Source organism: Crassostrea angulata, chromosome 8 (genome assembly GCF_025612915.1).
Source record: "Crassostrea angulata isolate pt1a10 chromosome 8, ASM2561291v2, whole genome shotgun sequence".
Taxonomy (NCBI): domain Eukaryota; kingdom Metazoa; phylum Mollusca; class Bivalvia; order Ostreida; family Ostreidae; genus Magallana; species Magallana angulata.
The window spans coordinates 55,268,600-55,284,273 of record NC_069118.1 but is presented as its reverse complement, the minus strand read 5'-3'; the positions used below and the strand labels follow the sequence as shown (position 1 = coordinate 55,284,273).

The following is a 15,674-nucleotide window of genomic DNA, read 5'->3' as shown; positions in this document are numbered from 1 at the left end:
GTTTGCCTTTTTCAAACGAAAATTATATAAGTAATAACAACAATGCTAAAAAGTTCACCGGGATATGAACTTGGTTGGTATATGATAAGATCTTCTGAGAAGCCCTTTGATTTGATTCTGTGACCAACCAAGTTCATATCCCAGTGAACTTTTTAACTTGCATTTTTCTCTGAAATATACATTAATCACCTTTTTTGCTTTTAAATTGTTGCTGAAAAATAATTTACAGTAAAGATTTCTTAATTTACTATAAATCTATCATATCTTTACACAGCAAGGCATATATTTCTTGTGCAAGTACCTAACACAAGAATCTCGTTCTTCCTACAGAGATCATAATGATCAGATGAAATATGATGTAATATGGCATGGTGGAATAGTTAAATTAAGCTAAAATTCAGCAAAAATTTTTCTTTTTGTACAGTAATATAATGTTAAAGTGGGACTGTGACTCAAAATAGATGCTTTACTTTTTGATTATGACAATGGAAATAAAAAGAGCTAATCAAAATTTCATCTTACGAAAGGTTTCACGCATCATAGGTCATCACCTATCAATTTACAGGCCATTAAATCTCATCCGGAAATTGCACATGTAAACAAACCAAGTTGTTTTGGACATTGGTTTAGTGTCACATGATTGCGATTTCTGTCTAAAAATAGTTACAATGGGATTGACACACTGAAAAAAGAATTTGAATTTGAAGCTATTCGATGTCTGTGGTAAGAAATATGCATTTATAGAGAATGCATCTTAATAAATATATAGTTCTTAAAGACATCATGTTTCAATGAGAGGTTTCTGCTCATGATTCCTTTGAAAAAATTCCTTTCATATGATGAGCACACCAACAGCAAGTAAAGCTAATAAAGCAACTGCTAATGATAGAACAAGGGCAATAACTCTAAAGAAGTATCATTTACAGTTGACAATCCTGGCTAGGAACTCTGACAAGTCTTTGTGTAATGTGCATAACTGCAGGTTTACACAAACACAAATGCAAGCAGATTACCAAATGATACATTCTTTGCATATACATGTAATGCCATAAGGATTAAAAAAGACAAAGGAAACCGTTAAAGCCTCTAACACTCTCTCTAACAATCACTGTACTCACAGTCAGAACGGGTAAGGTTTAACTTGCATGCGCCTGCAATACACTACTCGGCTAGTTTTACTATGTAAGGGTAACAATAGATCACAAACTTTAAATAACATGTCGTCTAATGACTACATTATGTGTTAAAGGTTTGATCAGGGATTATCACCATTAATCTGGAACTTCTGCTGCTAATCCTAATCTAGCGTATTTATCGGGTAAATATTAAAGCATAATCTTATGGAATAACAATGCAAAAGATCATTGACCTAGTTCTGATAAAAGGAAAACAATTCTGCAAAAAATATAAGTTCTGTATAGTCTGATTTGACCTTGAGAATTCTGGCTTTTAATTAAAATCCTACTGCATTTGTGTTTAGGGCCATATTGTTTGTAAACAAAGAGAAGATCAAGATAGGAAGTGAGTTATCTGCCCTTGAAGGGACCGCTGTGGTGTGACACTACATGAGCTCTGTGTCCTGCATTGTTTGTGAATAAATCAGCTCTCATATTGAGGAACAACCAGTTAACTCTGACAGATCAACCAGTTAACACTGACAATCTGTAAACACTGACAGATCAACCAGTAAACACTGACAGATCAACCAGTAAACACCAACAGATCAACCAGTAAACACTGACAGATCAACCACTTAACACTGACAATCTGTAAACACTGACAGATCAAGGAGTAAACACCGACAGATCAACCAGTTGACACTGACAGATCAACCAATTGACACTGACAGATCAACCAGTAAACACTGAGATTAACCAGTAAATACACTGACAATCTGTAGACACTGACAGATCAACAATTAAACACTGATTACAACAATTAAACACTGACAGATCAACAACCCAGCAAATTTCTGTAGTGTTTTGTGAATTCCCTTTAGAAATCACCAAACATCTGTGCTCGGCTAACAATTTACTTGCAATAACTATAGGCCTTTTGTCACCTTAGTAGTAAACATATCTATGTAGATGGTCGTTCTAACTTTATTCTCAAACCCCTATCATACTTTTACTCTTAACATGATCTTGCATAGCCAAACATATATATTTTCTGAATCTTTAAGTGAATTAATTCTATAAAAGTAATTTCTTTTTTCTAACATATCCGTGAAATAATTAAAATTGGTAAGTATGATGAGAATAAAAAAGTTTCAAAATGCCCTTAAATAGGTCACAGTGAAAGAACTTAATCTCAGTAGCGTTTGGGGGATAAAAATGGTATCATTAGTTTATCGTAACATGTTAAAGGATCAAAGAGCTACAAAAGTTTTTTCAGTTCCCAATAACATTAGAATTTCTATCAACTACTGTAACCGATATTTGAGTGAGATGTCAGGCACCAAAGTCTGTGTTCAATGCCTGCTTGAACCATTCAATCAACTGAGAACCCAATTTTGAAATAAATAAATACATCTAGAAATTGCAATAAAGATGTATTTTATTTCGGTGTCAGATTTTCTGTTGAATATTGGGACAGAGAGGTTTGTTGTCAACACAGTACAATAACCCACTCACAATAATATCCAAATAGCTCTAGAAATAATATTTGTAACGATATGTCACAACACAGAACGAACAAATTAAATTCCATAAAGCCTAGATAGGCAACTTTTGATCTCTAACGTAAATTTAACTAACCTGGTATTACAAGAGACGAAAACAGAGAATCCCTCAAACGAAAATATTAAATTCGCACTTGAGTATTTTTGTTCACTGTTAATTACACACAAATATTTATTTCTACAAACACAGGGCTATAACACTGGTCCAATGGTACCCTTTCTGACCTGAATAAACTAGCCCCATTTCCTAGTAAGCCCACAAGGAAAAAATCTTAAATCAATAGGGATAGAAAAACTATTGACCATTCCACATAACCTGTGAATGCTCTCAGCATAAATATTGTCATACTGAACAACAGAGACGGAATAACAGCCCTTTATATCCACGCCAAATTTTTACACACAGTATGCGTGCTGAAAGCGTGCATGCACGAACAATATTATTACAGCAGTGAAGTACTAGACTTTGGAAGTGCTTGAAAGTTTAAGTTAACATAAAAAATTCTGAAAAAACACCCTTGGATTTTATTGAAATTTTCACGTAATGCCAATCATTAATTACATCAACTTGAATTAGATCAAAACCATTGAATTGGATTTCATTTGAAAATTTCTAAAAGCAGTCCCCCTCATGAACAACTCCAATATTTATCAGTGGGTTTTAAATGCCTTGTTGTATTTTTAAAACCATGTTTTTATTCTGTCCAAATACAGGTACGAAAAAGTAAAACATTTGAAGGTACCATACAGGAACACATTGATGAAGGGGTAAAAACAGTAGAGAAACCATCCATAATAATTTTAGTTCAATATCAAAATATTTTTTCAAAATTATTATTTAACAGAAAGCTAGATTAATGCATCGTTACTTGACTACATGATATAATCCAGTTCTTGGTACACAGAGTGAATGAAACTTTCATTTTGTTGAGCACGTTCGATCTGATCTGATCTCAAAGAAGTATGCTAGCTACCTTGTATAAACAATAATAATTACATTCTTACCCATCACTGAACAGAATGGTAAATCCACACTGTCACACATCAAATCTATGAGTTAATTTCCTGTGTTATCAAATGAATTCAGACAAATTCAATCAAAGTGAGATAATCCCTGGCACTAATTGGCCTACAAATATCAGTACAAGCATCAGTAGCTGTCATGGAGAGGTTACAGATGGTGAATGAGTCTACAAACTCAGAAGATCCGGACTCTTTAAAGAAGGAGACAGTTTAACTCTCCATATATTCCACATTCGCAGTGATCGCCATCAAATTACAAGAAGCTCAGTGGACCACAACATCCCCAATTCCTTCAAGTTTTAAGAAGAATTGTATTAATAGTTTTGCTTCACTTTCTACGTGCATCAATTCATTATTAAGTTGTAGTCTGCTTTTGATATGCTTCATCAATTATTGAGGAGGACAGCTATCAAGGGAGGTAATCTCAACTCACAAACATCTGTCAACCTTTTGCCTTCTGGAATTCTTTTCTCCCTCTGAATGAAACTTGTTAGAAATCAATACAGGTACAGTAGTTACCTTTACAACACCTGATGTTTCAATCACTCAACATTACGTCATTTACATGATGAATCTTCAACCTAGCTGATACAAAATACAAAGAGTTACTGCTAATAGTTTCTTTGGCTATAAAGTTTTGGATTGAGCTCATAATTACAAAATGTACTGACTAAAAAATTAAACCAAAGCGAGGTTTTCTTTAAATGTTTGCAGCTGCTGAATGATGGCTTCCCTGTATTTTAACAAAGTGCTGCCTGACATCATCTGACATCAAAGCATCATTAGCTGTGTCAGTACTGTGTCATTAGTTCCGATGGATCGACCACCTGTATGTGATGGGAAGCGTGACGGATCTCTTTTATAAATGTAATTTCTTTGAATTATTACGGATGTTTTTGCAAAAAGAATACACAAATACAGTACTAACAAACTTGACAAGCACTAATTCTTCAAACACTGCTCTAATTAAGTCCTCTGCAAATCTCTGTTTACGGTTCATAGAAGTCTGAGGCGTTTCATCCCTGCATATTGGTTTGGGTTATCATTCCGACGGTTATTGTTTTCTATGTATGTGGACATGTTTGCATTGTGAAAATTTCTGAAAATTTTACCATATACCAGTATTGAATATTAACCAAATCAAACAATTTAAAAAATATATTTCAGAAAATTATTACTAGTTGGAATCTTTCACATCACTCTATTTCTACCTAAAAGAATTAAGTTTACTAAATGAATGTGAATAATTTGTTTCATAAAATTCTCAAAATGTTTCCGGTTAAAGAAGACAAAGCAGTGTTACGTGTGAGCGTCTTACTTGTCGTATCCATTGTGTAGCTGTTCTGTGACACTAGCCGTCGGTCGGGGGGACGCCGTGTTGAAACTGGTGGTCACTTCAATGATGTCCTCCTTTACTGGTCCCCTTGTCTTCTCTGGCAACTGGCCACCAGCCCCTGGGTCAAAGGTGATCAGGGGAGGTGACTCAGTCTTCCTGTCTTGTTTTACCCCTTGGGTCTTCACTGAGGTAAACTCTTGCTGGGTGGGGGAAGCCCGCAGGTCGGATGTGTTATTTTTAGAAACCATCTCTTCCCTCACTTCCTCTTTCTGTGGGGATTCTGGGGACTCGGACCGCCGGGGGTCAATGCCCAGACGGACTGTGGGTGGGGTGTCAGGTGACTTTATGCCCTGATTAAAACAACGTTCATCATGCTTAAATATTTATCAATATTTTGTGTGTCAATTTGTACTTTTTAATGACTTGAATGAACATCATATTAACCATTGTATTTCAAGGATGATTAAACTCTGCTAACCTGCCCACAAGGATTTTAACCCCACATTTGATTTTGAAAATCACCCCCCCCCCCTTCAAAAATATTTATCATATTTAAAAATGAATATTAAAACATTAGGTAATTAAACTCCATTAAAACCTCTCAAAGAAAATGCTTTAATCCCCATTTCCAAACTCCCAATCAAGGCTAAAGGTAAAAAAATCCTTGCCATTATCATCAAATTAAATGGTATTATATCACTATCTACATAAGAAAGCAAGTTTAAGGCAGTTACCAAGATAGCACTTAGTTAAGAAACCTAATTTTTTTTTTTATTCCTCAACTAATGCCACTACATAGCAAAGATAATTACTATCATATTATTTTATGTCATTCTTTCAATCAAGCTAAAAGCTGCATATAATATAAAAATTAAAAAAATATTGAATGTGACCAAAAAATTCCTCATGGTAACTTTGATTAAAATTCTGATCCAAACAGTGTTCTTATTCCCTCAAAGAAATAATAACCCACAAGGTAGCTATCTCATTGAGTAACACGTGAATTCTTATATATGATAACATATCATGGAATATCCAACATTGTACAGTAGTTGCATCATAATTAAGGGGAACAACTCTGGTGGACTGTCTGACAGTCACCCTGGTTTGGGATGTTGTTAATTTGGGAAGAGTCATAATTAGGATTTATGTTTGGTAAATGTTAATTAAATTTAATGGTCCACAATCAAACACACACATAGTGACTACACCAATAAAATAAATGCTGATTTTTATTTGCTCATACTTAAGCTACCCCCTGTACATGTTGTTTGAGCTTCGATTACTCTATGGGATAAGTATTTTATGTGAACACACAATTATATTAGATTTGTTTTTTTTAAAAGAATACTGTGGAATCATTAGATTTATTGGTGGCTCAATTTTCGTGGAATTTGTGGGTGCCTCTCTCATCCATAAATTAACATCCTCCACGAATTAATAAATTAGGGTCATAAAGTAAATTTCCTCATTTAGGTATAAAATAATACATGAAATTATGACCCCACAAATCTGTAAATTTTAAGCAATCCAGGAAAATTGACCCCCAGGAATTTTAATGATTCCACAGTAGTAATTATTTTAAAAATTTAATATGGTGACTTTTAAACATGAAATACCTCAGAGCTTTTAATGGGTTGGTCTTATCAAATTTTATAAAACTTTGATTGATGGCACTGTTATTGCACTGTAAATTGTAAATTTATGTTTTTGTCAATTTACAATCTGACTCATTTAACCAATTAAACAAACTGACGTCTTCTTCGCCAGGAATCTAAAGAGTATTTACTGAAAAATAAACCCATAGAGCCCTCTCAAACTCAACATGTAACAAATATGATTATATGTATACATGCATACTTCTGAATAAATACATGGCTATACATCCCTGATACACGTAATAAGGAGTGAATAATATAATTTTGATACAAGAGACTAAATAAATGCACAGTATATAAGGCTACAGGGCCGAGAGAGGGGACATTACAGTGACTATTTAAGCACTACTTCCAGATAATTGTGTCTACATCATAACGTCTACCAATCACTGACTACAGTATATATACATAGATGAGGCCGCAGCGAGACATTACCTCCGACTTCACAAAGTCTCTCACAAGGAGAAAGCTGGCTTTCTTCATCTCCTTCTGTTAGAATGATCATAACAAAGAATCTATCAAGCCTGTACCGGTCTGTTCCCTAATCATTATAACACTGAGTCTCTGGCATTATCTGATAATTACTGTATATACCGGTACTGTGGAATCATCGTTTGTGGGGCACTACTGTTCGTGGCTTTTGTGGATAACCCTTGCCGAAGAATTTACATCCCCAAAATGTATATACAAGAATTTGTTTAATACTTATTAAAATTATTCTTAATTTGCAACCAACGAAATTACGTCCCCACAAACCAGGAAAATTTTGGCTGCCCATGAACATTGACCGCCACGAATAAAAATGATTCCACAGTATATCAATATTTCCTAGGCTTGTATAACTATTTATGCGACTTCCATGATAAAATCAGTATGCATAAAAGATATTGTTTTTGCAGTATAAATGTTTTTCCAAGAAAGATATATAGATTTATCAGTTTTAAGTGCAAAACATTGTATCAACTTCAAATTAACTCTTTCAATGGAAATTTCTATATTAGCAGTGGACCTCAGTATTACTGGCAATACATTGAAATAAAGTCTAAGATGTTTAATTTTTAATTACCGGGGTAATAGGTGGTCTGGGATTTTACTTGTTCACAATATGTCAAAAATATATCATTGTTTGGTGAGTACAAAAAAAAAAAATAAACAAATAAGATTTGATTCGAAAATGTTTCTCAAATAGGGAAACTTGACTATTTTCATCAATACAAAAACAGGTACTGTCTAGCAAAGCAGGGATTGCCTGGGAATTGTTGGACTGCATGACTTGTAAAAGGGAGATAAATGCCTTGTACAAGGGAGATAACTACTTACCCGTTTCTGTGAGCCTGTGGAGGAGTCCAAAGAAGGGGGTGGGGATCTGGGGGACTCTGGGTCTTCCATCTGCTCTACCTGATCAAAATCTTCATCTTCCCTCTGAAATGTTTTAATGATCAATAAGTTAAACATTAACAACAAAATATAGAAATTAAGCTACCTTTATTCAGAGAGAGAGAGAGAGAGAGAGAGAGAGAGAGAGAGTCATGTGGTTTTAATTAAACATTAACAACATGAACTCTGATCTTTAATTTTCATCTTCCTATTTCTTTTTGATAAATCTTTTCAGTAAAATGGCAAAATGCAAAAGACCTTGCTCAAATTCAGTGAACTACATTTGACCTTTGACCTTAATAACAAGTCTTACCATCTGTTCTTCCTCAGCCTCCTTCCTTAGTTTCTCCTGCCTTTTTCTCTCCTCTTCTTCCCACTGCTGTTGCCTTGCCAACTCAGCCTCTCTTTGGATTTCCTCCTCTCTGAATTGCTCCTCCATCGCCTGCCTCTGCTCCTCCTCCCACTTCTTGTGACGATTTTCTTCTTCCTCTTTCAGTTTCTGTTCTTTCAATTTCTCCCGCTGAGCTTTCAGGTTCTGAAATTAAAAAATATCAATCTAATATGATATCATTCATTGACAAATAATATGTTTTAAAGTGCAACCAATGGGGTAAAAACAGCATAATTTGAATATCAAATACACACAGGTACATTATGTTTCATAATAAAGAATAACATGGTTTACCAAATGGATGCATCAATGTGATAAAAAGAATTGAATAAAAATAGAATATCTTATCCTCCAGTATACTTGACATATAAAAATTGATGTTTCATGGTGTGGTCATTTGGATCACAATACCGGTAATTGGAAACATGCACATTTGGATCCCCCTTTCTATTTATTCATTACCTTAAAGGCTGTAAGCTTAGTCTATTAGTCTTAGACATTGTGACATCATGTTAGAATAGAAGAGCAGATATCACTCGACAATTTCCGTCAATGAAATACATTTTGACTTAAATTATCAGTAGTTCTCGTAGAAGTGCATTGGAAAAATCACATGCCAGTAAAAGTTCACATATTACACACATTTTTTACGTAAGCACGTGTTGCTTACTTGAATGTTTTAAAAGCATTTTTTATTGTTAAATGAAAAAGATGTTTGTGATTTACAGGTAAGAATTTTCCTTAGAAACGCTACCTTTTCCACCATGTTGCTACGCACTGCAAAGGATTATTGGAAATTAAGAATTTTTTCGCACAACCTGATAAAAATTTCTTTGAACAATGTGCAGATTTCCTCGTTTGCTGTCTATGGAGCTTGCTGCGCTCACTATAAAGATTACAGACACAGCAGAAAACCTTTTTCTTCATAATACCTAAATTTGTTTTTGTTAAAGTTTAATATCATATTCTTTTGGATTTGCAATTTTTTTTTTACAAAACTGAAGTTAAATTGTAGTCATTGTTTTGATTTGCATCAGCCAATTTTTGTGATGTTAAAAGCTTTTTATAGTACCTGTTGGACTAAGACCCAGAGATTCCTACCTTTTCCATTTGTCTCTCAATCTCCCATTCACTGACTGATTCTTCTTCAATGTCCTCCGATACAGAGTGGTCTCCCCTTTGAGAACTCTCCTTTGTTTCTGTGGGAGGTGGAGGGACCCCATACACTGGAGGGGCCGAGTCTGAGGGCAGGAAATTGTCCTCCTATGGGTCAACATACAAAACAATTAAATCTAAATCACATACAACAACACACATGAAATGATAACTGTATTACATGAAAATTAAATGATGTTTCTTTGCAGTTATAAATTCTTTTTATGTTATATTGCTAAAGTGAGCAAGCTTTGCAGTGAGCAGAACTGGAACAAAACCAAAAAAAATATATACAGCACAGAGGCTCTAAAAGAATCTCTCACAGTTTTTAAGATGCAAATAAAAATATCTTTACAGTATTATCCCTGTGAAACTTTGTACCTCTGAATCCCACTCTGAGTCTTCATCATCCTCTTCATGTTCCAGTGCTGTTTGTTGGGGTTTCTTTGGTTGGGTTGTCTTCTCCTGCACGTGATCTTGCTCTACTTCCTGTACTGGTGGCTCCACCTTCTGGACTGTTGTATTTACAGGAAGAAGATCGTCATCATCTTCATCTTCTTCTTCCACTTTTGTCTCTTGCTGTTTAGATTTCTGATCAAGATAAACCAAAAAATTTGTACAGTAAAACACGGTTATAATGAACTGCCAGGGATAGACGAGTTTGCTTCATTATAAGCGTACCACGTACACCTAATTCGTTATATCCATTAAGTTAACAACATATTATCTAGTCACGTGGAATGAAAATCTCTTCGCTGTAAGCTTCAATTCATTATAAGCGTGTTCGCTATCACCGTGTTTTATTGTATTAGGATGACACATGTGAAATAATATTGAATTTAAATTCATTTCTGATCCAACAAAAGAGAAAAATAATCAACAATGTTGTAGCTGATATTGCATTTAATTGAAAATGTTATATCTATGATTATCAAAATTTCTATACAACTCATTTTAATAATGACATAAAAATTACATGTTTGATGAGATATATAATTTAGCAAAATTTAACTATCTTAAAGGTTAATGTAAACTTCAATTATCAATAACAAAGCAATTAGCATTTACCAACACAAGTTGTGGGGGATTGAGACATCATTACATCAATTCTATTCAGATAAAATTCATCCAGCGGTTTTCTTCTTATTTTTAAATCTTAAGATTTCGCAAACATTTCATGCAGGCAAAATAAAGTTGGTGAACAGTAAACTTTACTATAATTAAATTCAAAATTTTAACAGGTATTTATACAGGGAAATATTTGCAGTCATTTTATTTTTGCCCTTTTCGCAATCATTGTCAGCGGAAGAACTATAAAAGACTGGGCAAATTCCATTGTCTCAAATTATCTCTCTTTATTAATAAACACAATAGTTACTTTGGGCAAATTCAAGATGGGGCAAAACCCTTCTACAAGTGAAGAAGGTCGAATATAAGACAGGGGGAAATAACCCTGTATACGGTATGTACAAACCACACAACTGAGCCAATGCCCTCACCTGTTCAGTGAAGTAGGCCATATTCTGAACTCTGGGTGTGGCCACATCATCTGTCGCAGAATCCCATTGGCTGGTGGTCTGAGAATAGAGGCAAATGATTGGTCAATATTGTGGTTCATACAGAAATCAGTCATACAGGTACATTTGAATAGGAAATTTAAGCAATAAAACTTAGTTATATGTTTACAAGGATGCTAAATGTACTGAAATATATACATGATATAGTTTTAATTCAAGCATAACTATAAACATCTTTAATTTTTTTAATTTTACACCAAAAAACCCAACAAGTCACCACACAACACACTTTTTATCATTAGAAAAACAAACACTATCAATCATTAATTCACTTCAATTTTCTAGGATAAAACTTGACCGTAGTAAGTTAAAAAAGAGCTGAGTCAGAGACTAACTGAGTAAACATGGGTTCTCCCTGTAAACCATTTAACCACAGTGACTAATGAGTCATATTCACAACACTTTACTTGATACATCTAGGGGATAATTAACATTCTACAAGACATTTTCTGAAGCGAAGGTTCGAATCAGAAAAGAGATAAATATTTAACCTTTTTAAATACTTTTTTTTTAACTTAATGGAAAAATGCTGATTCAGAAATAAATAATTTTAATAATCATGCAATGATTATCATTCTATCAAATTAACAACAATTGACTGCAGTTCTTAGTCTAGTGTTGAAGATAGTATTCAAAATAAATGCCATGATATATGAGGGATGATCAGAAACTTGTATTATTTTTCTCTCTATATATAAAGGCTATGGTATATGAGGGATCAGAAACTTGGATTATTTTTCTTTCTATATATATAAACACAATGAGAAAAAGATCCTCTTTATCAATTCAAGATTAAATAAATATAAATGTTCAGTACAATTATTTAAATTATTCTGTAATCTGTAACAGGAGGAGGAAATGAATTGTGAGATATCTGTAAATCATGTCCTTGATACCTTATAATATCAGATGCATTTCGTGAAAACAATATAAAAGAAGATGAAAGAAAAAGCCCTTACAAAACACACACATACACACACCTCAAACCTCTTAAGATTAAAGAGAGAGTGAACACAGTCAAACAACAGCAACCAACACACAAGTTAAAACACACAGGTAAATCACAGGTGTACACAGGTGTCATTAACAGGTACCACTGCAGAGTGTTAACAAAGGGAGACAACTAATGAGAGATCTAGACCTGTCTATGTGCAGAAATGTGCTTCAACACCACTAAGTTAAAACTCTCAACCTCTTCGTCAGAAGGGACTTGTTGAGGGGAATCCCGGGGGACAGGTTTGCCAGGGGGCATCTGGTTCTTGTCCATTATCTTTGGGGCCAAGACCTGGGCCACTTCCCGGTCAGTTTCTGGGTCATCGCTCACTTCCTCCTCAACATCTGGAGGTTTTCCCTGTATGAGGGTTTCCTCAGGTAAAATAGAGAATGGAATATCCTCTGTGTGTGTTCCATCCACACGAGGCGATTCCTCCTCTATGGTGAAATCCAACACCTCATCGTTGGTTTCTTCTTGAAATGGTTCCAAAGGGGACACGTTCATTTCGACGTCGTCGCTGGGGGTGTAGTCAAGGGTGATGGGGGAATCTCCGATACCACGCAAACTTCCGTCTCGCCTCACTTCCTTCAGACTTCCGTCACTGTGGACCTCAATTCGTTTGGGATTGGCCGTCATCTCGCTCTCTGAGTCGGACAAACCATCGTCATTGTCGGAAAAATGGGTCACCTCATACCTCGCTTTAACCTGATTGTCCACCTCATTTTCCTGGTAATTCCAAGTCAACAGTACAAATCATAACAAACATGAACATATAGGGCATAACATAAAGTCTATCTCCCAGTACAAGTAAGCTTTCTAAAATCAACGTCATCCACATAAAATATAAATGCACAAAGCTATAGACAATTGAAATTTTCAATAAACATGCAATTACTAAACTTTTTTTTCTACATAATTCCTATTATATAAGAAATGTTGGTTTAACATGATATTTGAATGCATAAATTATGTCAGCAGTAAATGATATAAAACCTTATACATGTACTTGACCAATCCCTGAAAACATACTAGTATGACATGCTGACTCAAACAAACACCGTCTAAGACACAAATCATCAGATTTATCTCCCTTGTCGGTAACACAGCCATGGAGTAATACGTTTTGGACTCTCTCTGATTATTGATTGGCGTTATCATTGTAACCATGACTACGACTTACTTGTTCAGGATCCAGCTCATTCTCCACATCACTGTCCCATTCTGATCCCTGCAAACATATTGTAACTCTCAATGAAGACTGACACTCACGCCTCACCAAGGTTCTATGAGAGTACCAGTTTATTCCAATATTAACCAGTTTATTTCAATCTTCATAGGGCTATCTTTGATTTGCCAAAATATTTTTGAAATCTTATTTCCTTTTAGTGAATGTTAAAAAGTAAATTTTAAAAACGTACACAAAATTTGATATAAAATCAGACCAAGCAGCTTTGAGCTATAAACTTTTGTAAAGAAAATTTCCATATATCTAAGCTTTACGATTAAAGAATTATTGCCTGATGCACTGACATCTTTTAAATTATTGACTTTTTGTCTATAAAAGCATTACAGTAGGTTCCTATTTAAACGTAAGAAATTAATATCTACATAAAATCGAGAGAAGCACATCTCACAAATTTTAAAATCTCGCTTTTGGACATGTGTAAACAACACAAAACTATCATGATAAACAAGAATAGAATTCCTGGGTCCCCCGCCCGTCAAGCAGTATACTAGTATCGAGTCCATCGACCATGCAATGCTGATTTTCAAACTTGACCAAGGTATTAGTGGTATATACATTTGGTATAAATTTAATGAAAATCAAAATTTGTAGGCATGAGAGCGCTTACAAGGCCAATTTTCGGATAAACTGGAGTCATTATTGTGGTCAAAGTCCCATAACTCCAACAAAAAGGATCGACCAATGCTGATTTTCGAACTTGATTAAAGTATTAGTGGTATAAACATTTGGTATAAATTTAGTGAAAATCAGTCAAAATTTGTAGGCATGAGAGCGCTTACAAGGTCAATTTTTGGATAAAATGGAGTCATTATTGCGGTCAAAGTACCATAACTCCAACAAAAAATATCGACCAATGCTGATTTTCGAACTTGACCAAGGTAATAGTGGTATATACATTTGGTATAAATTCAATGAAAATCTGTCAAAATTTTTAGGCATGAGAGCGCTTACAAAAAAGTGTGACGGACGGACACACGGACGCCCGGCATTTCTATGTCCCCGCACCGCGTTGCGGCGGGGGACAAAAAATGGTGTTCACAATTTTATACTCTCGCGATTTGATGGAAAATGGCTGAATAACGGAATTAAGTACTTGCGTAAAATAAGGAATCTACAGTATGTAGTGAGAATATACTACTAAAGATAACAATGACAAATATTCAGTTAAGACTATTCCCTGGGCCAGTACTTACGTCTGATCTCGGTGTGATGATTTTCTTGGTATTCTTTTCTACTTCTTCCTGACTTGCCTGTGAACAAATACACAACACAGTTTATATTCCGGCCATTACGGTATATCACATGGTCATTGTTTTTTTAGACAAAAGAAAGCATATATTTCAAATTGTCTCAAATGGCTCTGAACAAAATACCTAGGAATAATTTATGAATAACCAATTTTTGTGAATAGAAAATTAATTTTGTAAAAGAATCATGATGGGAATTAATTTCTTGCATTTTTGAGAAAGAATAAATTGGTTTTTATCGTCTGTTGGAAAAATAAATTTATGGGCATTGAGAAATTGAGCCCCCATGATTAATTCACAAAATAAATATCATAAAACCAGAAAATCAGAGTAAGAGATTAATTTGACTGTTTGGCCCACATTTCTGACCCACTTTTCTGACCTGTTTCCAGTTTTTGAGTATCCCTGGACGTGGTGTAGTGGAGGGTTGAGTGGAGTCCCACTCGCTGTCTGCGTTCTCTGGGTCAGGTTCTGTGACCCCAGGCGGCTTTGTGGAGGGGAGGGGTGGGTCCTCATCTGACAGCTCGGAGATTTCGGGTTCGCTGTAGCACTCTGGGTCCTCTATACCAAGATCAGCCAGGAAAGCTAAAGTAATGGAATATTTTTGTTTAAGATAGCGAGAACAGTACAGAATTACAGGTAAAATCAGCAATTCTTATGTAATATAAATTAATATGAAAAATTTTTATTGTAAGAATAACAATTGATTCAGATGTCTTAGAGTACTAAGTAAACTTTATAACTAAATTCAATCTTTTTATGCATATAAATCAAGTGATTACAAACTTATCTTTTCAAGTAGTTTTATCAAAAATTTTCATTGAACTAGTGGTGTAAGTGAGAACAAAAAAACTAATTGAAGAAAAAAGCACAAAAAGTGATTAATTTAAAACAGCATTGTGAATTTAATCACGTTTTTACTAACTAGAATTTTTTTAATAAAGTGAGGGGGAAAACACAAAAAGTTCTCTTAAAGAAAACACTTTGGAA

General features: G+C 34.6%; 1 protein-coding gene and 1 pseudogene across 15 annotated transcripts in view; one reads left to right on the top strand and one right to left on the bottom strand.

Annotated features, from left to right (window-relative positions):
* Positions 1-15,674, top strand: part of LOC128158154 (tripartite motif-containing protein 2-like) — a 275,172-nt pseudogene that overhangs the window by 226,648 nt on the left and 32,850 nt on the right.
* Positions 1-15,674, bottom strand: part of LOC128158106 (ankyrin repeat domain-containing protein 26-like) — a 75,066-nt gene that overhangs the window by 31,832 nt on the left and 27,560 nt on the right. For 12 of the 15 annotated variants that reach the window (XM_052820823.1, XM_052820820.1, XM_052820814.1 and 9 more), the window contains 11 exons: positions 15,067-15,269; positions 14,631-14,687; positions 13,372-13,419; positions 12,339-12,917; positions 11,120-11,197; positions 10,002-10,211; positions 9,567-9,728; positions 8,388-8,609; positions 8,018-8,119; positions 7,133-7,186; positions 5,022-5,389 (listed from right to left, as the gene is read on the bottom strand). In XM_052820823.1, the coding sequence (XP_052676783.1) occupies positions 5,022-5,389; positions 7,133-7,186; positions 8,018-8,119; positions 8,388-8,609; positions 9,567-9,728; positions 10,002-10,211; positions 11,120-11,197; positions 12,339-12,917; positions 13,372-13,419; positions 14,631-14,687; positions 15,067-15,269 (2,083 nt within the window). The remainder of the gene's footprint in view (positions 1-5,021; positions 5,390-7,132; positions 7,187-8,017; positions 8,120-8,387; positions 8,610-9,566; positions 9,729-10,001; positions 10,212-11,119; positions 11,198-12,338; positions 12,918-13,371; positions 13,420-14,630; positions 14,688-15,066; positions 15,270-15,674) is intronic. The other 3 variants (XM_052820821.1, XM_052820822.1, XM_052820828.1) reach the window with 3 other exon arrangements.